The sequence below is a fragment of the Chanodichthys erythropterus genome, chromosome 15 (assembly GCF_024489055.1).
Source record: "Chanodichthys erythropterus isolate Z2021 chromosome 15, ASM2448905v1, whole genome shotgun sequence".
Classification (NCBI taxonomy): Eukaryota; Metazoa; Chordata; class Actinopteri; order Cypriniformes; family Xenocyprididae; genus Chanodichthys; species Chanodichthys erythropterus.
In genome coordinates, this window is record NC_090235.1 from 8,414,455 (window position 1) to 8,442,444 (window position 27,990).

General features: G+C 41.4%; 1 protein-coding gene across 4 annotated transcripts; it reads right to left on the minus strand.

Moving 5' to 3' along the window:
* Positions 1 to 4: 4 nt before the first annotated feature.
* Positions 5 to 27,979, minus strand: LOC137037952 (CMP-N-acetylneuraminate-beta-galactosamide-alpha-2,3-sialyltransferase 1-like). 4 transcript variants are annotated; one of them, XR_010897328.1, is made up of 7 exons: positions 10,998 to 11,286; positions 10,344 to 10,537; positions 9,910 to 10,089; positions 8,956 to 9,001; positions 6,090 to 6,209; positions 1,768 to 6,008; positions 5 to 1,639 (listed from the first exon to the last, which is right to left on the minus strand). XR_010897328.1 is itself a non-coding variant. In XM_067412400.1 (7 exons), the coding sequence occupies exons 2-7, from the start codon at positions 11,241 to 11,243 to the stop codon at positions 5,844 to 5,846; spliced, it is 951 nt and encodes a 316-aa protein (XP_067268501.1). In that variant the 5' UTR covers positions 11,244 to 11,256; positions 27,900 to 27,979; the 3' UTR covers positions 5 to 5,843. The 4 variants fall into 4 exon arrangements, 3 of the variants coding, with proteins under 3 accessions (XP_067268501.1, XP_067268500.1, XP_067268499.1); XM_067412400.1 differs by adding an exon at positions 27,900 to 27,979 and having other exon boundaries at positions 5 to 6,008; positions 10,998 to 11,256; XM_067412399.1 differs by adding an exon at positions 27,900 to 27,941 and having other exon boundaries at positions 5 to 6,008; positions 10,998 to 11,259.
* Positions 27,980 to 27,990: the final 11 nt, after the last annotated feature.

Below are 27,990 nucleotides of genomic sequence, written 5' to 3' on the forward strand. Positions count from 1 at the left end.
TCGTTTTACAAGCCCAATTCCAAAAATGTTGGGACACTGTACAAATTGTGAATAAAAAAGGAATGCAATAATTTACAAATCTCATAAACTTATATTTTATTCACAATAGAATATAGATAACATATCAAATGTTTAAAGTGAGACATTTTGAAATGTCATGCCAAATATGGGCTCATTTTGGATTTCATGAGAGTTACACATTCCAAAAAAGTTGGGACAGGTAGCAAAAAGAGGCCAGAAAAGTTTAAGGTACACAGAAAGGAGTTTCTCAGAGAAAAATTGCAAAGAGTTTGAAATTATCATCATCTACAGTGCATAATATCCTTCAAAGATTCAGAGAATCAATCTCTGTGCGTAAGGGTCAAGGCCGCAAAACCATACTGGATGCCCGTGATCTTCGGGCCCTTAGACGGCACTGCATCACATACAGGAATGCTACTGTAATGGAAATCACAACATGGGCTCAGGAATACTTCCAGAAAACATTGTCGGTGAACACAATCCACCGTGCCATTCGCCGTTGCTGGCTAAAACTCTACAGGTCAAAAAAGAAGCCATAAACATGATCCAGAAGCGCAGGTGTTTTCTGCACAATACCTTTTCTGGTATTGACAGCCCTACAGATATCATTACCATGGTTCAAAACGCAGCACATTCAAATAATTGAAATTAATATGACATAAATTACATTATTATCAAATCAGGCAGATGTGTTTCTGGTCAAACTATTAACGCGGCGTAAACGCATAAATAATCTCTCACCCATAAATAGTTTCACAAATTTCACGTTTGTGAACATACAGGCTACCTGAAAGAAATGCACGGGATGGATTCATCTAGGGCTGTTTTCTTTTTCGTTTCTCATCGCCAGACAGCAGTTGTATTTTCCAGGGAATAGTTGTCACAAGTTTTCAGCCAGCAGCAAACATGAGGTGGGGGATGGCGCGTGCGGGAATGAATGGCGTGTAGCGGAGGGAGGGCAGCTGAACTCGACAAAGCTGACATAATATATAGCATTTAAATATATTTTTGACAGGGAAGCTGTATATATATGCATTTATTAAAAAAAAAGAAGAATAAAAAGGGCAGGGGCTCAAGCCCCTTTTTATCTCTATGTGTGCACGTGCCTGCTCTTAAAGGATTAGTTCACTTACTGTACATTTCCTTTGTCCATGAAAAATGTTGTTTACTCTGTCCGCGTCTCGACTACTGCCGCTTCTCTAAGCACAAGTTTGGTATTGTTTTAAAGTGCAGCATTCCAACTTTGTGAATATTCATAGTGAATTCTCATGCTGATGTAAACATAACAGTTTACTCACCCTGACTGACAGATCCGAAGCGCACACACAATGATGCCTCAGATGTGCGCAGTCCCGATATACACATACACAGAATTACAGTATTTCAAAATATCTGTCTTGGTGAGTATACTCATTTTGCCAGCACGGGTCACATATATATTAATCCTACTAAATCTACTAAAGAGCAGTGTGTCATTTTTATTTTTGTCTTTTGTTTTTTGATTAACATTGAAACAGACAACAGCAGGTTTATTGGGCTGCTGTCACATTAAGACCTAATGCATGGATCCAATATATCAGGGATCGGTCCTGGTGTGTCACTGTTCTGCAGAGTTTAGCTCCAACCCTAATCAAACACACCTCCACAAGCTAACCAATGTCTTCAGGATTACAAAGGCTACAGGATGGTGAGTTTTTGTTTTTTAGTCGGGGTTGGAGCTAAACTCTGCAGAACAGCAGAACATACAGACATTATTGTCAAAATAGCTGGCAACAAAACTGAGTACACCCTATGTGATAAGATCTGTACATCATTTAACCATGCAAAACCACATGTCCTATTCATCATGTTCATGTTTTTGTCTGCTTGATAGGACCTTACAAATTTGTATATCTTATATTAGATCAGTTAAAATTTGGTGCTTTGAGTACAATTCTCTCATACTGACCACTGAATGTTCAACATGGCATCTCATGGCAAAGAACTCTCTGAGGATTTGAGAATTAGAATTGTTGCTCTCCACAAAGATGGCCTAGGCTATAAGAAGAACAGTAACACCCTGAAACTGAGTTACAGCAGAGTGGCCAGGGTCATTCAGAGGTTTTCCAAGATGGAACACTTGGAACAGGCCTCGCAAGGGTGGATCAAAGAAGTTGAGTGATTGTGCTGTGTGTCAGATCCAGAAGCTGGCTTAAAAAAAAACAGATGCATGAGTGCTGCCAGCACTGCTTTAGAGGTTGCAGAAGCAGAAGGTCAGCTTGTCTGTGCTCAGACCATACACCGCACACTGGTTTTTGCATGGCCATCGTCCCAGAAGAAAGCCTCTTCTGAAGCTGGCTCACAAGAAAGCTCGCAAACAGTTTGCTGAAGACAACCTATCCAAGAGCATGAATTACTGGAACCATGTCCTGTGGTCTGATGAGACTAAGATGAACTTGTTTGGCTCAGATGGTGTCCAGCATGTGTGGCGACAGCCTGGTGAGGAGTACCAGAAAATTGTGTCTTACCTACAGTCAAGCATGGTGGTGGTAGCATCATGGTCTGGGGCTGCATGAGTGCTGCTGGTATTGGGAAGCTGTGCTTCATTGAGGGAAACATGATGAACATGATGCTCTCCCTTCAGAAACTGGGCTGAATGCCAGTTTTGATAATGACCACAAACACACCGCCAAGATGACAACTGCCTTGCTGAGGAAGCTGAAGGTGATGGAGTGGCCAAGTAAGTCTCCTGACCTGAACCTTATTGAGCACCTGTGGGGCATCCTTAAGTGGAAAGTAGAGAAGCACCGTGTGGCTAACATCCTGCAGCTCTGTGATGTCATTATGGAGGAGTGGAAGAGGATCCCATGCAGCTTATGCAGCTCTGGTGAATTCCATGCCCAGGAGAATTAAGGCAGTGCTAGATATCAGTGGTGCTCACACAAAATATTGACACTCTGGACACAGTTTTGACATGTTCACTTAGGGTGTACTCACTTTTGTTGCCAGTTATTTAGACAATAATGGCTGTATGTTGGGTTATTTTCACAGGACACTAAATCTATACTGCTATACAAGCAGCACATTGACTACTCTAAAGTACAGTGGGTACAGAAAGTATTCTGACCCCCTTAAATTTTTCATTCTTTGTTATATTGCAGCCATTTGCTAAAATCATTTAAATTCATTTTTTTTTTCCTCAATGTACACACAGCACTAGCCTGACTTCGTCATACTCATATTCTAGGCAGAATGTGAGTCTGATACTGCTCCATTGCACTTGAATTATGGGGCTTGTCTTAACCGAACCAGTAAAAAAAAACTCTGCACTCTATTGGATAGACCTACAACCAATCAGAGCAACGCAGTAAGTGACGTATGTTGAACTTGTACTTAAACTTTTGCCGAATCCCGTTGGAAGGACGGCAAACACATCTTTCCCATCGACAAATGCCTTGATTGCGGTTCTTTGTTAGTCTTTTAAAATGAATGCGCTGTCGATTTCTTTTATTACAGACGTGATAGCGGAATCTAAACATCTTACTTCTCCAGCTGCAGTCATCGTTGGTGAAAACCAATTCAACCCAAGCGCTCTTTGATGACGTGGGTGGTTACGTAACCGCAGATAGCCTGTCCATCATCGATTAAAGCCCGCCCTGGCAATTTGATTGGCTCGGCCTTCTGGGAGCCGAGCATAATTACTCCACAATGGATCGAGTCCAGACCAAACTTCCCGTCCAAAAAATGTTGTGGGCGGGGTTCGGGCTGGCACCCAGGCTACACAGCACCCCATATTGACAGAAAATCACAGAATTGTTGACATTTTTGCAGATTTATTAAAAAAGAAAAACTATCACATTCAGACCCTTTGCTGTGACACTCATATTTAACTCAGGTGCTGTCCATTTCTTCTGATCATCCTTGAGATGGTTCTACACCTTCATTTGAGTCCAGCTGAGTTTGATTATACTGATTGGACTTGTTTAGGAAAGCCACACACCTGTCTATATAAGACCTTACAGCTCACAGTGCATGTCAGAGCAAATGAGAATCATGAGGTCAAAGGAACTGCCTGAAGAGCTCAGAGACAGAATTGTGGCAAGGCACAGATCTGGCCAAGGTTACAAAAAAAAAATTATGCTGCACTTAAGGTTCCTAAGAGCACAGTGGCCTCCATAATCCTTAAATGGAAGACATTTGGGACGACAAGAACCCTTCCTAGAGCTGGCTGTCCGGCCAAACTGAGCTATCGGGGGAGAAGAGCCTTGGTGAGAGAGGTAAAGAAGAACCCAAAGATCACTGTGGCTGAGCTCCAGAGATGCAGTCGAGAGATGGGAGAAAGTTGTAGAAAGTCAACCATCACTGCAGCACTCCAAGATTCTCTGGTCTGATGAGACAAAGATAGAACTTTTTGGCCTTAATTCTAAGCGGTATGTGTGGAGAAAACCAGGCACTGCTCATCACCTGTCCAATACAGTCCCAACAGTGAAGCATGGTGGTGGCAGCATCATGCTGTGGGGGTGTTTTTCAGCTGCAGGGACAGGACGACTGGTTGCAATCGAGGGAAAGATGAAGTACAGGGATATATTGGACGAAAACCTTCTCCAGAGTGCTCAGGACCTCAGACTGGGCAGAAGGTTTATCTTCCAACAAGACAATGACCCTAAGCACACAGCTAAAATAACGAAGGAGTGGCTTCACAACAACTCCGTGACTGTTCTTGAATGGCCCAGCCAGAGCCCTGACTTAAACCCGATTGAGCATTTCTGGAGAGACCTAAAAATGGCTGTCCACCAACGTTTACCATCCAACCTGACAGAAATGGAGAGGATCTGCAAGGAGGAATGGCGGAGGATCCCCAAATCCAGGTGTGAAAAACTTGTTGCATCTTTCCCAAAAAGACTACTAAATACTGAGCAAAGGGTCTGAATAATTAGGACCATGTGATATTTCAGTTTTTCTTTTTTAATAAATCTGCAAAAATGTTTGTGTTTTGCTGTCAATATGGGGTGCTGTGTGTACATTAATGAGGGAAAAAATGGCTGCAAATATAACAAAGAGTGAAAAATTTAAGGGGGTCTGAATGCTTTCCGTACCCACTGTATATCCAGTTCTGAGATTCTCACAGAAAACACATTTTTCTAATTACCCAAAAGTGTCCAATCACACAAACTCTGACCTTTACTCTTTATGCATCAATGACTTTAAATAAAACATGTACATCAGCACTTATCTATACTTCATTCATGTTTGAGGATCAAGTTCATATTGAGATTTCCACATCCCCCCAAAAAACAGTTTTATGAAGACCTAAAAACACCACTTACCAAACTGCTTTCAGGCTGAGCTTTGTGGAATGTCATGCATATTATCACGCAATAATTCTGTTCAAATCATTGGACTACAAAAAACAACAAATGTAAATGCATAATTTATAATTATAGTGTATAATCTGAAATAATTTCCAAACAAAGTTTTGGAACAATGTAACAATTCCTTTCAAAGATTAAAAATACGGATTGTTCTTAACATCTTGACTTCTCTACTTTCCTTCACATACAGTGTGTGTGAAGGAAAGTTTTGCTCTCACAAAATTTGTATTGTGCCATCGCAATTTCACTAGAAGCAACCAAAAGCAGTTTCAAGATGTTTCGTTGAAATTCCCTTAGGGCCTGCATGCATGTATTATACAGTATATTTGCACAACAACAGTACATTTTTCTTATTCAAAGGTTTCCTAGCAGGAGGATTTGTGGTTGGTATGACAGTAATATATGTGCTTTCATAATGCAGTTTGCCTTCATGCCATTTGTAAAAGCATAGAAAGAAAAATTTGCCTAAAATTATTTCCCTCTGAACACCTGAATTTTGTTTTCCAAGTACAGTTGCATCATGGTGTCGAACTCAAAGCTGCCACTATGAGCGCCGGTAAGGAGGTTACGTGAGGTTTTCTCAAAGTAATGGTACCAGTTTCCATACTGATCAGCACCAAACCCAAATGTAGAAACCTGGACAAAAGAGAAGGCTAAAACGTCCAGACAATAATAAAAATGTAAACAAAAATGAAAATGAAAGGGTGTGGGATTTACCTGGTCACAGATGTGCAGGGCAAATATAATAGCGAGGAAGCCAGTCGATGGATATTTTCCACGTTTCAGCAACCATATCTCATGGACATACTTAATGAAAGCAGGATGTAGAATCATCACCTACGAGAACAACACACATTAAAGGATTAGTTCACTTTAAAATTACAATTACCCCATGATTTACTCACCCTCAAAAATCATGTTTTGTCCCGTATTTCATCTTTCCTAAAATTTCTTTACGACTGTGTAATTATAGAATTAGTAATAAGTGTTTGGTCATGCGAATACAGCCCAATCAATTCATCGTAGAACAAATTTACCATCCAATCACAATTAGTTATTGATTTACTTGCCGTCAGTGAAGGCTGATAGGCGGAATTGCACTGAATGACACACACCAGAAGCCAGGGGCGCAGGAGACTCTATTAGAACTATACTATTATATACAGTTACAATACAACTGGCATAATCAACTTTTATGAATTTCTGTTAATAAACTATGGAAAAAAGGTGAATAAAGACAGAGGAAGAACCTGAACATCCAGAAAATATTATTTCAAGAAATGTTCAGCATTTGTACAGTCTTGTCTATTTATCCCGTGTTCTGTTTTTCTGAATGTATTTTTTCATCTGTTTGACTGCATTGTTTTGACCGGCTGTATAGCTGTGTTTTATAGAGTGGTCATTGTCAAACTACAAACTTATTTAAAAATGAAATTTTTTAGAATTATTATATATTATTATATATTATTTTATATGAAAAAAAATTAGTATTGACAAATTATTATTGACTTAATTATTGACTTATTGACAAAATATTTTAGTTTGTCATGTATATTTTTTTAATTCAATCACATAACATTTTTAGCTGTCAAATGGTCATGTTACAATGTGCCCCACCTATGAGGCATGTTGTCACATTTCCCTTCCCTTCTTTCAGGGTTAAATTTAGAAAAAAAGTATAGACGTGTAACATTAATGTGGAAAAAAATAAATTCTCTGAACACTAAGTAGATTTACACAAACTGAGAAAGTCAAAAAGCGTTGTGTCCCGCGCTCCCCTACACATCAACACAAGCAAGGGATTTTTCTAAGTCAAAGTTCATTTTTATTCTCTGTTTAAAACAATGATTGAACCTGTTTTTTCCCCCACTGAACAAGAAAGATTTAAGAATGAATGCTTGATTGCATACTTGCATACTTGATACTTGATTTTATGCCAACCCATTCGCACTCAGTAGCAGTGATATTTGTAATCTTGTAACCATCCAGTTTGTGTTGATTGTGAATATTTTGATCACATTTACAACCTACAAAATAAAGTGTTATTCTTTGCATTTCATAGTGCCTTCTCAAGGTAAATTTTAAAAAAGAAAAAGTAATATATCTTGGTATTTAATTATGCTTTCAGAAATGAAACAGGGTTTACTGTTTTACAGTGTATTTTAACATTACAAGCCTTGTGCTCAAGTAACAACAATACAAGGTGTTCCTTAGATAATTCCTTAGAAAATTTGCACATTTTGTTCCATCTAAACCTTTATTTTATTATTATTATTTTTATAAAATGTGAAAAAGACTCAAGTTACACCACGTTCCAAATTATTATGCAAGTGACATATCAGTAAGATTTCAATAGAATAAACATTTAGATTTTAGTTTTTCTAAGAAAATGTTTGTTTATTTATCCATGTCTTTTTAGATAACTGGTATCAATCTCAGACCAAATAATTTACCAGATCTATGGAAACCCTACTTATAGGTTGTTCTACATTATTAAGAAAGTCACAGTTCTCATGGAATATGGGGAGGAAAAAAGATCTTTCATGAAGATGAAAAGCATGAAATGGTGCAATGTTGTGCAAAAGGCATGAAAACAACTAATATTTTGTGAAAATTGAATGGAGATTATCAAATTATCATAAGATTTGTGAGTGATTTTGAGCACAGCAGAACTCGGTCAGATAAAGGCTTATTAATGAAAGTTCCTGTCAAAAAAATAATTGTATTAAAAAGACAGCTATAAAAAGTCAGTGAATAAAACTATTTAAAAATGAGTCTTCATGTATTTCTACACCCACTGTAAATGTTTCTCTTTGTGAGGTTTGGTTAGTGGTGTCTAAAATGCATCTTTACGCACAACTGCCAGCCTGCATGGTGAGGATCTCAAGACTCCAGAGACACCAGCAGCTTCAAATACCTGTTTGCTGCTCAACACTGGCTTTTTTTTATAGCTGCCCTTTTTATACAATTCATTTTTTGACAGGAACTTTCATTAATAAGCCTTTATCTGACCGAGTTCTGCTGTGCTCAAAATCACTCACAAATCTTATGAAAATTTGATAATCTCCATTCAGTTTCACACAATATTAGATGTTTTCATGCCTTTTGCACATCATTGGACCATTTCATGCTTTTCATCTTCAGAAAGATCTTTCTTCCTCCCCATATTGCATGAGAACTATGACTTGCTTGATAATGTGGAACAACCTCTAAGTAGGGTTTTCATAGACCTGGCAAATTATTTTGTCTGAGATTGATACCAGTTATCTAAAAAGACATGGATAAATAAACAAACATACATTTTCTTAGAAAAACTAAAATCTGAATGTTTATTCTACTGAAATCTTACTGATATGTCACTTGCATAATAATTTGGAACGCAGTGTAGTTTGTGTTTCAAGTTTGTGTCACCTGCATGGCCTCCTTTATCTGATGACAAAACAATGCTTCTACAGTGCACTTTCCACCTGACAAGGAAAATTGGTATGGCTGCTATTTGCAAATACTTAGAATGTATCACATAAATGACACCAGTAATCTGAGCCCCTCAATAGCATGCTAAAAATGTCAAACCCTCACTCACCTTATGTCTGTTGGCATTTATACTCGGCCTTACTTTTTTGTAAGTGCTAAAGACAAGAAAAGAGAAAAATGAAGACATACATGAAATAATAAGGTACCATATGATTAAAACATAATGAATTTGTCTTTGCTGTCCTGGTACAACATATCAAATAAAAATAGTTCTAACATTGTCCCCAACTCTAACTGTAAATTTGTAATTTCTGCATCAGTAGCAGCATTACAATTCCAGAAATAATGACAAGGTTTTCAAACAAGGTCCAAAAACTGCCATTATTCAAATCAAAGAGGTTTATAATACCTGAAGAAAGCTATCTGTTAGCATTCCAGGGGTTCCCACACCAGTCAAGCCACTGCCATAGAGATGAATGGGAATGCAAAAGATGAATTATAGACCTCAGTTATCCCAGTTAACAGGTAATCCCACCCCAAATGGTGGTGCATAAATTTAAAATAACATTTTTAACTACAGCTAACATCAGCAAGAAACAAAAGATTGATTAAATGTCAAGTCCCAAACTCAATCCTAAGCCAAACTGTAAAATATGATTGGTTGACAGAAATGTTGTTCCAGGACCAGCAAGGTTGTAGATCCAAGAACATGTTGTATTCATCTTTTGGGGTATCAACACAAGTAGAACTCAATTATTCTCCTAAAAATAAAGTTTTTTTTTTTTTTGGCAGCAATGATAAAAGAACCATTTTGAATTCCTAAACGAACCTTTCAATAAACAGTTCTTACATTTGCATTTGTGTGTGTGTGTGAGAAGAACTTTTTAATAATCTGATAAAATCCTTTTCCACTATAAAAAAAAACTTTTGTGAAATAGAATGTTTCCATGAATGTTAAAATTGATTCATGGAACCATAGATGCCAAAAAAAGAACCTTTATTTTTCAGAGTGTAGATCAACCGTTTGAGATTGAGAAACTTTGCTCTCTTATCGGTTTCTCACCGTGTGATGTTCTTAGTGGTGAAGGCACTGATGAGCCACTCCATATCCAAAATCTTGAATGGGGAAAGCACCAGGTAAGTTGAGTTTTCCACATCTACAGCGCTCTCAGGATAGATGAACCGGTGAGTGGTCTTAGAACCCACATCGTTCTCATAACTTTTTGTTGGGCCCATATTTATCCTGGCTTAACAAAGCATGACTGGGTCAAGAGACATGTGAAAGATCATCATATGAAAAATGACTACCAAATTTTAATGGTGGTGGGTTTTTTAGCTTATGAAGAGAAACTTTGCTAGGCAAAGAATGACAGCAGACTGTAAAGCTTACAAAGTCATTAGCTATTGAGCTAAAAGTGACACAGTTTTTGTCATTATCATGTCTTGAAAATCAAGTCTCACAAAAACAGACAAACTCTGTTATATCTCATTCTTTACCTAATGACAAAGTCATGAAGATCTATGAGATGTCCATAACGGGATCCTTTAAGGTTTCCTGAGTTTCCGACCACAGCACAAGTCCGGCAGCGTTTTGGACTAGCATCTAAGTATTGTGTTTTATCTGGGAAGAGAGAAAACATCTTCTCCACCACTACTGTGTAGTTGCTTTCCTTCTTATTGTTCTGAAGGCCCTGGAACATAAAGTAAAAGAGACTTCAATGAAGTGCATTGAACTTCTATTCCAAAACCTAGTGAGCTGAAGTGCACAGGAAACTTAAATTAATTCAATAGAATTTGCTGTGAACATGTTGCCAAGATACTCATGATACTCATAAGAATAAAAATACATAGCACACACAAATATTGGGTGAAACAGTAAACTTATTGACTAAGGAAACAGATTAGTCCACCATCTTGGATGAATTTCTTTCACTGAGCTCATCGTAATGCATTCTGGGAAATCATATGCAAGAATGTGATCTAGAGAAGGCAACATAATCATGCTGCCCATGGTTTGGAACAGCCTTTGTAGTGAGCACACCTGTGCTGTCTTAAAATGCTGCCATAGCATCTCATTAGGTTTTGGAAAAGAGTCAATACAGTTACTTAATTCATCACTGCTCAAGGCTTAAAGAAATGTAAGACTGATACCTTCCAATACTTGTAGATATCTCCACTGAGCACATAATTTTCCCTGGTGAGCAGTGGTTGAATAGAGAGATCATAGAGTTCATTGAACCAAGCACTGTGAGTCTGCTCTCTGACACAGTCTTTACAAGCACATCTGCCTTCTGAGAACTCATCTATGGGGGTTTGGAACACCAGGAGCATGCATATTATGATCACACATGTGACAGCTGTCATATAGGAACCTCTATAATACATTAACAACTTCATCTTTGCTCCTCTCCTGCTGAAAAAAAAGAAGAAAAAGGGCATTTTTGTGGGTTTCATTGGCATAGCAGGGCTAGCAAAATTTCAAAATCCCTGGTAGCCCTTCAGGCAGACACTCTTCAGATTTTGGTAGAATTTAGAATAAGAATTTAACTTGCCTGCATAAAAGAGCTTTTTTTTTTTTTAATGTAGAAAACTAGATAGTTGAAAACATCAATCAAAAGCATTTTCAAAACACAATTTTCAACAATTGCATATAAAAAAAAATCTAATTACAATTTGAATTAAATTTTTTATTTGAATTATTTTTTTTTATTGCTATGTTGATGTCTTCAGGCCAGGACTTTTATTGAACATGTGAAGTTTGGAGTAGATCGGACATTGTATGCCTGAGTTATAACAACTTCCTGTTTCTTTAGTGGCGTTAATTGCATAAATTATCACTCAGCCAAGTGTTGCATCATTTAACGTGTCTCTAGCATGTCTGGTACTTCATGGCATAATAAAATGTGAATCTGGTAGTGAATTACAGTGTAAAGCATACCATTTCCTGTTGCCAGCAGGTGGCGCTATGGATAACTGAATATTGTCATATAGATGTCTTTAGGCCAGGACTCTTATCACACATGTGAAATTTGACATCAGACTTTGTCAGGCCGCCACAGACATGCCCTTCAGCGAAAACTCAAGATCTTTGAAATTTTTCATTGCTAAGGTCTTAAGATTAGACTAATAACATTTGATGTTGATCTGGTTAAATTTCTATGAGGAGTTAATCACGGTGTAAAACATGTCATTTCCTGTTGCCCCCAGGTGGCGCTATGACTGTAACTGAATATTGTCATAAAGATGTCTTCAGGTCAGGTCTCTAATAAAACATGTGAAGTTTGGGGCAGATCAGACATTGTATGCCCGAGTTACAACAACTTCCTGTTTCATGGCGAAACATCGAAATTTGCCAGGCCGCCACGGACACGCCCTTCAGTGAAAACTCTAGATCTTCACAATTTAACGTAACAAAGGCCTTAAGATTAGAGTGACCAAAAATGACATTGATCTGATTAAAGCTCTAGGAGGAGTTCGTTAAAGTACAACGTCTGGAAATGACAAAAACTGCACAAATTTTGCAAAGAAAATTAAAAATATCTGACTTCCTGTTGGTTTTCAGATTTCACTCCAACTCCATTTCATACCTATATGTAACGAAATGTAGCGGTTATTAATCAATTTATGGATGAAATATGAATATAATAATTCATAAGGTTATGAATAAATTATGATTCATATATCGACCCAATGGGGAATTAAACATATATTGTGAATCAATTACAACGAATTATAATCAATTACATATATGATTAGTTCTGGTTTAATAATTATTTAGAGAAACTGCTCGTTTGTCCAGCAAACTAAGTCCCTCACAGAATATTATAAACGGAGTTATTCTCTGGCCATGAAAATAACTAAAGCATAAAGCGATCGAAAAAACGTTAAAGTGACTTGGGTTTTCCGCTGAAAGAACAAACAGAACAATCGAGCATGAATAACGTTTTAATATATGCAAACTACGAATACAGAGGTTCTAAATATATATACAAGAAAATACACACCTATGTACAAGAATAGAAGTAGAGAAGGAAAAGAGAGAGAAGGCAAGTAGCAAACTCACAACCAGTCCTAAGCCAGCACGGAAATCAGTTTCATCATCTAAGATTGAGAAACGGCAGTATACTTGCATTGGTTGCGTGTGTCGAATTTCAGGTTAGCGCTGGTGCAGTTCGTTGGCTTCCTCCGTTCAGCGGGAAGGTTTGAACTGAGGACGAGAGTGAGTTTCGCTGGAAGATGGCGATCCCGAAGCTGAGCGCGGTGGCAGCGCGTGGTCACCGGTGGGGTGCGGGGCACTGCGTGCACGAGATGCTCGTGAGACAATCGGGAGAGAGCACGGGAGAGAGGGCGTCCTTGCTTTTATGACAGATAAGCCGACACACCTCCTTGAGGTGGGGTAGCCAATAACATGGGTGCAAAGTTGGCGGGAAAGCTTTTCCTTTGCTTGGCCTCACGACTTAATCTGCATGAGTTATGACTATCAATTCAGATCTCCAAATGGAGTGTGTTCTTCACAGTATCATTAAACACATAGAAAAATGCATTTGTCAGCGGTGTGACATATCTCAGTAAATAGCTCGTGTCCGGAGCTTTACGGCGAGACCAAACTCGATAGGTCAGAAAGGCATAGGAGAGAAGTTATGGTTTACAGACAAAATTATATCGTTAAAATGCACACTAGCACAAATACACTCATTTAAACACTAGGAAACATGCATAGGCCCTAAAAATATATGAAATATATATTTCAGCATAGTGGTAGTTTACAAATACAGTTGAAAATGTATGATTGTGTGTTTCTGTGTCTGTCTGTGTGTGTGTTTTTGTGTGTCCCTGTGTGTGTGGGGTGTTGGAATGTGGATCTGGTCAGTCTCTGGGGGGGTTTACAACCCAGTCCAGCATGCTAAAAGCATTCTGAACATTCCAAAGTTTATTGATTATCCTGATACGTGTGCATACGCTACAGATTCCCCCTTTCGGCCAACGAAGTTCCTGTGCGGACTTCGTTGGACGGTAACCAAGTTCGATGGCACATGGATCCGGATGGTCACGCAGCAGGTGGTTCCTACTGGTCCTTGAGGGAGGGCAGATAAGCACCTGTCCATGGATTCTTGCATCCCTTTGATCCCTTGGGATAGGATGAAGGCCAGGCCCAGGGCGAGTGCGTACTTGATTGCCATGGAGAGGCAACGGATTGTGTTGGCAGCAGTCCAAGCTCGGGCTCTAGGTGAGCTGGTCAGGACAGGCAGTCGTGAGAGTGCTTGGAGGGCTGCATCAATAGGGAGTACTGTCACTTAGCTGGGACCCCCTTTGTCAATCCTCAGTTCCATTCCTGGATCTAAGGTGTGATTGTGATCCCTGGGGGAAGATGGGATTTCCAGTTCTGACTGGTCCTCTTTGCTTGAGAGACAGTGCACTGCCAGATGGCTGTGATAAAGGATGGAACTCAGGGGTACCTGGATCCTCTTACTTGGATTGGGCAGGCTGACACGAGTGGTGGTGTTGTGCTGATTGTAGATTAGGATGGCAGCATGAGTGGGGGTGTGGATGAGCAGTCGATCACCCACAGTCTCGGCTTGTGTTCCGATAACTGGGGTGCGAGGCTTGGCCGGGCAGCGTGTGTCGCTGGTCATGGGCTGCAACCGGCCCATTCCTTCAGTGTGGTTTCTGAGGAAGAGCTGGTTTGGGCAGAAGTACTGAAAGTCTTTGGTGAAACTACACCTGCGAAAGTGGGGAGCCGGGCACAGCCGTGGGTTGCTGTTGTGGTAGGCTACCGCAACTGAGGTGTGTTTCTTGGCATGGGTGTTACGTTGCCGCCACCTGACATTGACCGTGTCTTTGGGTCTGCCAGTAGCAAAGTCCAGCACAGTTTGTGTAGGATACTGAGGACTCCTATTCATAGCCACTCTGTCCATAGAGAAGCTAATTTCTCGCAGCAGGTCTGTCAACAGAGCTATAACCAGCTGATTTTGGGCAAAGTCATTCTGGAGGACTGTAAACAGTTGCTTCCTTGAGTTCGCAGTTTGGATCAGCAGGAAACTGTGAGTGCGGAGAACCACCGCAATACCTTTCCAGGATTTGCAGGTGGTTTGCAGGGTTTGGCTCTGTGTTGCGAGTTGCTTTCTCAGTTGTAGGCGGAGCTTGTTGTGCTGCTGATGAGGGGAGCAGGCTGTGATGAGACTCAAGTCTCCTGGTTGGTACAGATGCAACGGCAGTGGCACCTGCCGTGCCATCAGTAGTTCTGTGGGGAACACCTGAGTTGACTCCTGTACGGTGTCTGTGATGGCCATGAGCATCAGAGGAGGTTTTACCGTCCAGTCTTTCTGGTCGACTGACCGTGGAAATGTGATTCCTCGGTTTTGCAGTGAAGCTCGGTGCTTTGCGTTTGCAGTCTGGACATGACGGTAAACTTGACATCCTCTGGCGTGCTCTGCCACATCTTGCTGCATGCTGGGCCAGTGCGCCACTTGTTTTAATGTCTCGTCCGTAGTTCTGGTGCCATGGTGTTTGGCACATGGTGTGTCGTGGGTGTATATCAGTTCACCCCCTTTTGGCCCTGTGGCAGTACAAGCTTTGGCGCTGTGAGGACATCAGGGACATACTTTAGAAAGTTTATTCCCACACGCAGCATGTGGTCGGTCTCGTGCAGTCGTTTGTTGCTAGGGGCCGCCGTGGGACCAGATGCCGGGAACGGGAGGTTGGAGGGGTCTGAGTGGTGGTACAAAACATGTCGAATGGAAATGTTGGAAAGTTTGGTTGTCAGTGGCAGTGGCAGTAAGGTGGGAAATGTTGCAGGAACAGTCCGCTGGCTGCGGGTTGTTGTTGCCACACTAAGGGTGGGTGAATGGGGTGGGTGTGACCATAGCTTGTTATGCAGTGTGCCAGTCTTGGCAAGGGCATTAGTTTGGTCGTTCACACCTTTGTCACGCCCTGGTTGCTTCAAGCATCTTTTCACCTTTTCCCAGTAAATGATCATGTCGTGTGCTTGGGTGAGGTGATCACGTGTCTGGAACATGTGTTGATGTTTCACCTGCTTGTTGCATTCAGTCTTGAAACCAGTTTGTTTCCAGCCCAGAAGATGGCATGTGAAACAAGGTCTGGCAACGTGTGAGTCTGTGCACATGAGTTCCCTGATGTTATGAGCTGAGGAGACGTGAAGGGTTTTGAGGGTAGCTGCTGCTTCACCATATTGACATGACTGGGGACCCCACCTGCTGTTCTGTGGTTGGCAGGGTTGGTTTCTTAACCATCGTACCCCTGCATTTGCCTGTGGGATGCCCTCATGGTTGTAGGAACGTCCATCGACGTAGGCCGTGGGCATTCCTTGGCACGCATTCTCTTTGAGGTATCTGTGACAGGCTGGTCGCTGTTGTTGGGGTACCAGTATCTCAAGTGTCAACGCTGGTGTGCTGTTATAGCAGTTTTGATAGGCAGCTGAATCTCCGCTCCGTGCAGACTTGTGCTTTCTGGCACGTTGTGGCAGTGGCACCTGCTGGTTCAGCCTCCTGAAGTCGCTGGTGGGTCGCCACTTGCTGTCTGGTTTGACAATGGACCAGGTAGGGACTGAATAGGTGCTGTTGCATGGGCAGATAACACCTTTTCCTTCTGTTGAATGAACAACCACCTGTACTGGTTCATGTGGGGCGATGTGACCTTCGTACTGCCTGATTAAGGTGGGAGGAGCATTTGGGTGTGTTGCACTATGCACTGTGTGAAGTTTAGTGAGACCACAGCATAAAGGTCTTTGTCAAATGTCACTTTGAATTTGTGCAAGACGTTTCTGAGTCTTCGACAGTCTGCATCATTCTTTAGCGCACTTGCATCTTTCTGGATCTGTTGGCCTTTAGGCTCAAACCTTGGGAAGGGCTCCTCTGTTGTAGTGTAAGCTGTCAGGTTGGCTGTCCGAGGTGCAGCGCTTTCCTGAGTTTCACAGGCAGGCTGGTTAGCGACTGTGGGTACTGCAAGGTGTTTGTCCTCCATCAGCTCCGTTCTGTGCACCTGTTCTGTGGGTACCAGTTTGATGGAAGTGATGGAGATGCTCTTGAAGGATGCTGTGAAACTTGTGTTGCTTAAGCTTCCTTCTGGGACCATGGCAGCTGGTATTAAGTTAATGACTGTTAACTTGCGTTCAAAGTCATAGGGGCCGTGGTCCATTATCCATTCTAGATGGTGGGCTTTGGGAATGCTGATGTCTGTGACCATGCATTCGTTGAGCCAGCTGTGAACTACGTAGGGTGACACTTCAGTTAGCGGTGTGGCTTTTAGAGCAAGTCCAAGTTCCACGCCTTCAGGTGACAGTGTGAAGGAGCCCAGCATGTGGCTTAGGGTTTGACCACATTGCCTGTTGAGCCAAACAGCACCCCCTTTGGTGTAAGGTGGTACTACAATTTCCTGTATGTTGATCCAAACAGCACCCCCTTTGGTGTAAGGTGGTACTACAGGTTCCTGTATGTTGATCAGGATGCAGACCTGTTGGATAGTCTGGCCTGACAGGAAGTTGGCAGTGTTGACAGGAACAACAGGAAGCTGTACAGTCATTGGGGCCCACAACAACTCATTTGCACTGTCCGTATGAGCACTAGAGTGCATCAGGATGTCTGGAAGGACCAGGAAGTGATGGGTTAAATGCCGGTTGTTCCATTTGAAGTTCACAACGCAGATGTCCTTGACGGTCATCATGGTTGACAGACGAAAGTCCAATGGGAAGCGTATTTGCATGTTGACAAATGGGAGGTCCGGTGTTCCTTCAATGAGGGCACTTAACAGCGTGTGGCTGAAGGCTGAGTTGTCTGCCCACAGTGTGAGAATAATGTCTGTTGTAGTTACATCATTCAGCTGTGAGTCTGTCATGACCTTGGAGCAGAGGGAGCTACAGTCTATGGTGGGTTGAAGTGTGCCGGGTAGCGAACTTGAACTGTGCTCTAAGACCGGGTTCCCGCGGTTAGCTGGGAGATTTCCCGCGACCTCTGTGACCTGACCGTCTGGCTCAGGTGGCCTGGGTGACTGGGAAGGCAGAAGTTCACACACTTGAGCCCAGATTTTCAGTGGTCTGGCGTTCAATAAGGGCTCAAAACAGTCTAGCAGGTCTTTGTGAGTGGAACAGAGAAACGTGTCCATTTGCGCTACGCACACAGGAGGTACCAGGCTCACTCGACCAATGGTGTGGTGTGTGGGAGCTGTGTGTTCAAGGTGGACCTCATTTGGACTGTGCGACTGCACATTCAGCTCACATCTTTGTGACTTGAGAGTCTGAGTTTGTCTTTCAGCTTCATTTCTCAGTCTTTCAAAAAGGTAAGGACAGGTTTCTGGACAGTGATCGGAGTCTGGGTAACTGGTTGGAATTTCTACAGTCTTTTTAGACGCAGTTCTCTGCTTGGCTTGAGCTTCGTCGACCAAGTCTCGCGGCTGCTGAATAGACATGCTGCTTGAGCAGGCCAAGGCTGCCAGATGATCACTCACCGCAGGGTGCAGCTCTCGGAGAAGCAGAGGGTTGAAGATGAAATCTTCCTCCGTTGCTGGCTGGTTACGTGCTCCGTAGTACCCTCTTTGCATTCGGCTGTAGAAAGTGTATGGGTTATTCAGTCTGCCCCGTTTTAGGTCCATGGCAGCAGGGAGCCCTTGATCTGATGCAGGGTCAGAAAGCTTTTGGATCAGAACCTGTCGCAGGTGCTGGCAGTTGGATGTGACAGCTGCTGGCGAAGGTTCTTGGCCGTTGGACGTTTTGGGCAGTGGACTTTTAACCCCATTTGGACTTAGGGCTTCTTGACTGGTTAGGGGAAACTCGGTGATGTGTGTTTCCCCTCCCATGCCACTTTTCAGTACTCTGTAACCAGTGTCAAGTTCATTCACATAGTCTCTTTGTTGTTTCGGAGCCATAACTCCTTTCTGGGCCTGTTTGAGATGATTTTCACAGGTCAGGGCTTTAGTGTGTCTGTCTTTCAGTGTAGTCTCTGCTTTGGCTAGGGGAGCTTCGCTGTGTTGGAGTTTTCCAGTCAGTTTTCTACGCTCCACCTCCAGGTGGAGCTCTGCAAGGCTTTTTGACGTCTTTGCAGCTCCTCCTGCAGCTCGGGTTTGGATTCGTCCGCTGTCCAACGCTGGTCCTGGGTCTCGACGAGTCGCTGATCGTGGTGACGATGAATCTGGGCCTGATTCCTCCGGGCGTCCTCCGCCTGGAGCTTGAGGTTGTGGGCGATGGCTCGGATGACTCTCGCCCACTCTTTGTAGCTCGGCATTGGATCGTGGGCCATTAGTCGATTCAGGTTGTCGTCCAGCTGCTCGTTGCTTAGGTGCTGGGGATCCACAGCGTCGTTGGGCAGGATTGTGCTGGTCAGGGAGCCCAACCCGGTCTTGAGTCCGTCCCCATGGGTGCTGGGGCTGGCTGCTCTGAACACGTTAGCTTGCTGTTGGCGAGAGAAAGACAGCACAAACAGAACCAATGCAAGCACGCGCAGGGCTAACGACTTATAATAATGCATGATTATATAATTCTTTGGTTTGGTTCCAGTTAACTGGTGCAGACAGTTAGTGGAATGTAGGCTAGACACTTAATTGTCGATAGCCAAAAGGACCACGCGGGTCAATTTGTGTGGGTGAGTGCCGGATTTGAATAAAGATTTTGACAGGCGGTAGCCCTAAGAGTCCTTTGATGACTCTCGCTGCTCGGTCGTCTATCTATTACTCAGTTTTCCGTGATGGCTCTCACAGGCTCTGCTTTTACATGAACTGAAAGAAACAAACACAGTAGAGAAGCAAAACAGAACAGGGTGGATGCAATTAAATGAGAAATATAGCAGTAAACAAATAGAAAGGAATAAAAATAGAATCGCAATAAACTAAAACAGAAGGGCTAGAGGGGAGAAGTGAAACTTAAACTTCCTATTCCAGCTGGGTTTATGACGGTGTCCGGCGAGTGCACTGTTGCGTCATAAAACCTAGAGGGATGGTATGGATCGAGAGCATAAGGGTTGGCCCGCACCTGAGTAATTGAAGAATATGTAATATTCTGTGGCTTTCAATTAGGTGAAATGACTGTATGTCACTAATTTAGGCCTGGGTGAATTGTGGGTGCTCAGATAAGAACTCAATGGCAGGCAACCTTTCCTCGACGTTCAAACACTCTACTGCGGTGTCCGTGGCCACCTGTCCCCTTTGTACCACGGTGCAACCTCTCAAACAGGGAACACCAGTACAATTGCGCACTTCGGTAAGGTATTTGCGCCAACGGCCCGAGTGACCAGTCAAGATTGAGTTTTCCCTGAACTCAGAGTCTGTCCCCTTTACGGGCAGTTACTCCAAACGGGCGGTTCTGTCGTGCAGAAGCCTGAGCAGGGAAATTAAACAAAATTGCCGCTTGTTGTCACCCCGGGTCTCGTTGCCTCCCTGTACCTGATACACAACTCGCTGATGTCCTTGCGTGTTGCCCGTGATACGGGGTCAGAATGTCCACGATTCACACACGGTTAGTGTAAGAAGCGCCAGGCCAGGTAGCTCCACTCACTGGAACTCACTGGAGCAACCGTCAGCTCACCCCAGGGCGCTAAAGGGCCTTATCTGCAAGTGCACAAACAATCAGGTAAACACGACTTAATTGTAAATTTAAAACTCAATTTAAATCTTGTTTAAATAGAATTTAACTAATTAAGTGTGTAGGATAAAAGAGTAGGGGTCTAAAATGAACTAGCTAGAAGCAGAACAAAAGTAAAAATAACAGAAAACAAAAACAAATCAGATGCACTTGATTCAAATTTGAATTAAACTCTGTTCAATTCAATTTAAATGAGTGCATAGAATAACAGGATGGGAAAAAGCGAAAAGAGGATAATTCAGAGGCACTTGATTCAAATTTGAATTAAACTTGTTCAATTAAATTTAAATGAGTGCATAGAATAACAGAATGGGAGAAAGAAAAGAGAAAGCCTTCCCTATTTGCAGATTTTTCCTAAAGAGAATTGCTTGTTGATAGCAAAATGCCAACTGATTGACACTACTTAATTTTAAAATTGAATTAAATGTTATTTAATTAAATTCAAAAATAAGTGTATGAAATAAGGGAGGCTTGGGTGTGCGTGAATATTATTGCCAGCCAATAACACACAGGACCCAGAACTAAGAGTGAATAAAATAAAACATTAAGTAATAAAGGGAATGAATTTCCAAAGTAAACTAAAGAAATAACTTGAGAGAGAGAAAAGACAAAAAGGGAATGGATGAAATAACACAAAGTGGAATAAAAATAAAATAAATAAACTGAAATAAAATAAAATAAAGTAGATCTGTGAATACAGGAAAAAGAATACAAGGGAAAAGAGAATTGACTTATCTGACAGTGTCCACCAGGGGGCGCACTCTCAGAAAGTGAATTCCCTTGTTGGAAGGGAAACAATTTAAATTAAAAATTTAAACGTGTTTAAATTAAATTTAAATCAGTAAACCACATTCCAACAATGATTGGAAAGCATAACCACCAAAAGCAAATTACTTTTACAACTCCCCGCAGTATAGAGAAGCAAAAGATAACTTGGAGATAATTTCAGTTCAAAGTATGGAGCGGCTTTAACTCAGAACGTCCACGCGGTGGCGTCACTGAGTCCACACAACCAATAAGTAGGGAGGGGTGGCACACCTGAGCAGACTGCCCTCTGGCGTCTGGTCAGAGTTACTGCATCCCCTTTCTTTAATTCGTGATACAAAAACGAGCGCGCTTGTGGGTTTCTGACCCTTACGCTGTTTTAACTGCACGGTCACGATTACAACTATAGAACCTCAGCGGATTCTTTCATAAATATATGTGTACCCGTTTTACTCACGGGTACACAACTCTGGGAATCAGTCCCTTTGGTGCAAACTTTAATGCACGCTGAATATGTAACTTTTGCGGGATTGCTTCGCCGCTGTTACTAATCAACATTGGATCAGAATGCTGATACGAGCTCCAAATTATTACACATCAATCGATAAACCAGACGGACTGCTTTTCCGATTAGATCTGTAACGGGGATCACGTGGTTTTGGGTAGCTAGTCCAAACGACGTAACCCAGGAGCAAACCGGCTATTGTGAATTTTTGGACGACACAAGAAATTCAGATTCAGTAGCGGGTAAATATAATGAGGCCTCGAAAGAGTGGTCGCAGGAATCTCGCCACGACCCTCTAAACTTGCTGAACACGATTCAATTCGTTTATTCAAGCGGAAATTAATATTCAAAACTGTAACTTACTGCAAAGATTGTCGTCCTTCACAGATACGAGCTTGAGATATCAATGGACTGCAGTGTATTTCACGGTCAACCAAGGCTATGCCTGCAGTGTTTCTAGACACAAACAGCAGCTTGTTAACGGTGCGTAGTGAGGACCCGTGCGTCTTCTCACTGAATAAAACGCGTAATAAATAAAAATGTAAGTTAAATCATACAAAATTATTCTACATTGCTCTTTTACCGAAAACCAAGTTTAAAACGTTGCTCGCGAATCCTCCACCAAATAATATATGTAACGAAATGTAGCGGTTATTAATCAATTTATGGATGAAATATGAATATAATAATTCATAAGGTTATGAATAAATTATGATTCATATATCGACCCAATGGGGAATTAAACATATATTGTGAATCAATTACAACGAATTATAATCAATTACATATATGATTAGTTCTGGTTTAATAATTATTTAGAGAAACTGCTCGTTTGTCCAGCAAACTAAGTTATTCTCTGGCCATGAAAATAACTAAAGCATAAAGCGATCGAAAAAACGTTAAAGTGACTTGGGTTTTCCGCTGAAAGAACAAACAGAACAATCGAGCATGAATAACGTTTTAATATATGCAAACTACGAATACAGAGGTTCTAAATATATATACAAGAAAATACACACCTATGTACAAGAATAGAAGTAGAGAAGGAAAGAGAGAGAAGGCAAGTAGCAAACTCACAACCAGTCCTAAGCCAGCACGGAAATCAGTTTCATCATCTAAGATTGAGAAACGGCAGTATACTTGCATTGGTTGCGTGTGTCGAATTTCAGGTTAGCGCTGGTGCAGTTCGTTGGCTTCCTCCGTTCAGCGGGAAGGTTTGAACTGAGGACGAGAGTGAGTTTCGCTGGAAGATGGCGATCCCGAAGCTGAGCGCGGTGGCAGCGCGTGGTCACCGGAGGGGTCCGGGAAAAACGTGCACGAGATGCTCGTGAGACAATCGGGAGAGAGCACGGGAGAGAGGGCGTCCTTGCTTTTATGACAGATAAGCCGACACACCTCCTTGAGGTGGGGTAGCCAATAACATGGGTGCAAAGTTGGCGGGAAAGCTTTTCCTTTGCTTGGCCTCACGACTTAATCTGCATGAGTTATGACTATCAATTCAGATCTCCAAATGGAGTGTGTTCTTCACAGTATCATTAAACACATAGAAAAATGCATTTGTCAGCGGTGTGACATATCTCAGTAAATAGCTCGTGTCCGGAGCTTTACGGCGAGACCAAACTCGATAGGTCAGAAAGGCATAGGAGAGAAGTTATGGTTTACAGACAAAATTATATCGTTAAAATGCACACTAGCACAAATACACTCATTTAAACACTAGGAAACATGCATAGGCCCTAAAAATATATGAAATATATATTTCAGCATAGTGGTAGTTTACAAATACAGTTGAAAATGTATGATTGTGTGTTTCTGTGTCTGTCTGTGTGTGTGTTTTTGTGTGTCCCTGTGTGTGTGGGGTGTTGGAATGTGGATCTGGTCAGTCTCTGGGGGGGTTTTACAACCCAGTCCAGCATGCTAAAAGCATTCTGAACATTCCAAAGTTTATTGATTATCCTGATACGTGTGCATGATTGTGTGTTTCTGTGTATTTGTGCTAGTGTGCATTTTAACGATATAATTTTGTCTGTAAACCATAACTTCTCTCCTATGCCTTTCTGACCTATCGAGTTTGGTCTCGCCGTAAAGCTCCGGACACGAGCTATTTACTGAGATATGTCACACCGCTGACAAATGCATTTTTCTATGTGTTTAATGATACTGTGAAGAACACACTCCATTTGGAGATCTGAATTGATAGTCATAACTCATGCAGATTAAGTCGTGAGGCCAAGCAAAGGAAAAGCTTTCCCGCCAACTTTGCACCCATGTTATTGGCTACCCCACCTCAAGGAGGTGTGTCGGCTTATCTGTCATAAAAGCAAGGACGCCCTCTCTCCCGTGCTCTCTCCCGATTGTCTCACGAGCATCTCGTGCACGTTTTTCCCGGACCCCTCCGGTGACCACGCGCTGCCACCGCGCTCAGCTTCGGGATCGCCATCTTCCAGCGAAACTCACTCTCGTCCTCAGTTCAAACCTTCCCGCTGAACGGAGGAAGCCAACGAACTGCACCAGCGCTAACCTGAAATTCGACACACGCAACCAATGCAAGTATACTGCCGTTTCTCAATCTTAGATGATGAAACTGATTTCCGTGCTGGCTTAGGACTGGTTGTGAGTTTGCTACTTGCCTTCTCTCTCTTTCCTTCTCTACTTCTATTCTTGTACATAGGTGTGTATTTTCTTGTATATATATTTAGAACCTCTGTATTCGTAGTTTGCATATATTAAAACGTTATTCATGCTCGATTGTTCTGTTTGTTCTTTCAGCGGAAAACCCAAGTCACTTTAACGTTTTTCGATCGCTTTATGCTTTAGTTATTTTCATGGCCAGAGAATAACTCCGTTTATAATATTCTGTGAGGGACTTAGTTTGCTGGACAAACGAGCAGTTTCTCTAAATAATTATTAAACCAGAACTAATCATATATGTAATTGATTATAATTCGTTGTAATTGATTCACAATATATGTTTAATTCCCCATTGGGTCGATATATGAATCATAATTTATTCATAACCTTATGAATTATTATATTCATATTTCATCCATAAATTGATTAATAACCGCTACATTTCGTTACATATACGTGAAACATAGTGTCAGGGGCACTTTGTTGAAATTTTTTAGGTGGCGCTATCGAGCCATTTTGCCACACTTCATTCTGAAACCCATATCAGATGTAAATTTTCACCACTTCTGACGCATCTGCAAAGTTTCATGAGAGTGAATCACCTTACATGGCGAAACATCAGACTTTGTTGGTCACCACGGACACGCCCTTCAACGAAAAGTCAAGATCTTCGCAATTTAACACCACTAAGGCCTTAAGATTAGACAGACCAAATATGATGTTGATCTGGTTAAATCTCAAAGAAGAGTTAATCACAGTGTAAAACATGACATTTCCTTTTGCCTGCAGGTGGCGCTATGACAGTAACTGAATATTGGCATGTAGATGTCTTCAGGCCAGGACTAATAAAACATGTGAAGTTTGGGGCAGATCGGACATTGTATGCCCGAGTTACAACAACTTCCTGTTTTATGGCAAAACATTGAACGTTGTCAGGCCGCCACTTCAGCGAAAACTCAAGATCTTCTCAATTTAACGTCGCAAAGGCCTTTAGATTAGGCTGACCAAATATGATGTTTATCTGATGAAATCTCTAGGAGTAGTTTGTTAAAGTACAACATCTGGAAATGGCAAAAACCGCTAAAATTTTGCAGAGAAAATTCAGAATATCTCACTTCCTGTTGGGTTTTCAGATTTTGCTCCCAGGGACATTTTTTGTTGGTATTGGGCTGTTACATGTGTCTACCAAATTTCATACTTGTACATGAAACATAGAGCGAAGGACGCTTAATTGAAATTTTGTAGCTGGCGCTATCGAGCCATTTTGCCAAAACTAATTCTGAAACCCATTTCAGACCTAAATTTTCACCACTTCTGACGCATATGCAAAGTGTATGAGTTTGGGCATGTTTAGGCCTTCAAAAATGCAATTCATTTCGGAGAAGAATAATTGACCGAGCAATTACATTAGGGTTCTCACACCATCGGTGCTCAGGCCCTAAATAGAAATAGGATTTGGTTCTAACTGAACTGAAATTTTCCTGTCTTTTTTTGGCTGAGTAGAACTGAAATACCAGCATGTGCCTCTTAACATTTTCGCACACTCACAAGTGTCAGCGATTGTCTCCACTGCACATGCAATCTATATCAGTTCAGTAAAGTGAGAACACTCCTTTACAGTGTTTGACCAAACCAATTGTCTTTCCCAAACATCAGAAGAAGAGAAGGCGAAAGGTTAGAGAAAAGTAAACAACTGTGTAGATCAGCTCTAACGTCACCTGATTCTGCTGTTAAAAATAAATCATCCACCCGCCACCCACACCAACACATGATTTTCTGTTTTAGATAGCCGCACACAACTCACACCCGATTACATTAAATGAACATTTATTTAAAGTAAAAGTTGTTCTTTGGCAATACATTTCCTTAATAGCCTAAACACAGGCTTTACTCCCTTCAATCTTAAATTTTCAGAGTTTCCCTCACTGCAACATTAAATAAGCTCAACCCAAGCAAGGCTAGATATAGGCTTTAGCTTGTCATGTAAGCCTACAGTGGTTCACATCCATTACACATACCCAACACTTGACTGGTCCTGGTTAACTATTTAATATAACTATTAAAACCTGCAACTGCATAGCTTAATGAGAATTAAGCAAATTAGTGCTTCTCAATCAAAGATGGATGACATGAATTCCAGTTGTGGAATGCGGGTTGTCACTCCTTCAAATAGCTGAGCCCTGTGTGTACAGATTCACCATTATAATATGCCTTTGAATATCTTTGAATATTCACAGGGGCAGTGTATCACAAAAACCTAGAGTATTAATTAATTTACTAAACAAATTAATTGTGTCATTGTGCCGATAGAAGATATTGCCATGATGCATATTCAGGGGCAGCGTTTACATTTGGCAGAGTATGGCAGTTGTATGTATGGCAGAGTGTGGCACCTAGTATCCTATATGTATATGACTTTCTTCTTTCTTATGAACATAATCAGAGGTATATTAGTAAATATCCTGACGCATAAAAGCTTTATAATGGCAGTGAGCAGGATCAACGAGTATGAGCTCAAGAAAGTGCCTCCATCCACATCCATCCATCATAAACATACTCCACACAGCTCTGGGGAGTTAATAGAGTTAATAATGGTCTTCTGAAGCGAAGCGTTTGTGTAAAAAAAAAATCCATATTTAACAAGTTATGAAGTAAAATATCCAGCTTCGGCCACACCACCTTCTGTATTCACATTCTTTAGCTCATACTCGTTGATCCAGCTCACTGCCATTATAAAGCTTGTATTCATCAGGATATTTATTAATATTTCTCTGATTGTGTTCATCAGAAAGAAGAAAGTCATATAGCCTACACCTGGAGGGTTAGTAAAGCTTGGGGTAATTTTCATTTGAAAGTGAACTAATCCTTTAACAATACAAAATCAATGCAAATTCTCTTTTCCATGTTAATCAGAGTTGTTTGTACTAACTGGTTGGAAACAACAACGTTCAAACGATCAACTCAAGGTTAAAAAACAAGTGTAATCTATACTCTTCTGATTGGCTGTGATTTTTGATTGATTTTGTCGCGTCTCGAGGCGTCGAGCCTGGTTTATGGCATCGCGTCTGGTTAGGACTCGGTGTAGGCTGTTTAAATTTGCTTTTCAAAGCTGAAATTTCAGCCAAAATCCAACTCAAGCAACAGAACTAACAAGCAGCATCATGAACTGTTTATTTCCCCTGTTTTGTGAATGTGCAACTGCCATACTCTGCCAAATGTAAACGCCGCCCCTGAATGCATCCTGACAATATCTTCTATCGGAAAAATGACAATTTGCTTAATAAATTAATGTTTAATGACAATATAATATTTTAACACTATAATAAAATCAACTGTACTCCCTACGCCGCTATTAGGCTAGAATTTGTCCTTAAAAGAGTTAGATAATGGGCCTATGGGTCAGTTTGATTGAACTAAATTGGGTGGAGACAGATTAAACTTCATCTCATCGACTCATCCATCTGCTTTTACCACAACAATAACGGAACAAATGTGTATTAAATTCACGTTTGGCGCGATTCGGTGGCTTTATTTGTTTGAAAGAATCACAAACGCGATTTGAACATACCTGCTGACCGGAGAGACCTGTTGAGTTGTCGCATCTGCTGTTCCCGAGCCAAGGGTGTCTGGAGAGAACCCCACCTTCAGTTCCTCTGAAT

What these genes read in the sequence shown, in the direction of transcription:
- LOC137037952 (XM_067412398.1), bottom strand. Translation starts at nt 11,285, where the DNA reads ATGCCCTTTTTCTTCTTTTTTTTCAGCAGGAGAGGAGCAAAGATGAAG. An exon ending in CTTCATGACTTTGTCATTAG is followed by an intron (nt 10,090 to 10,343) that starts GTAAAGAATGAG and finishes TTGTTAAGCCAG; the next exon opens with GATAAATATGGGCCCAACAA. An exon ending in ACCACTAAGAACATCACACG is followed by an intron (nt 9,002 to 9,909) that starts GTGAGAAACCGA and finishes TCTTGTCTTTAG; the next exon opens with CACTTACAAAAAAGTAAGGC.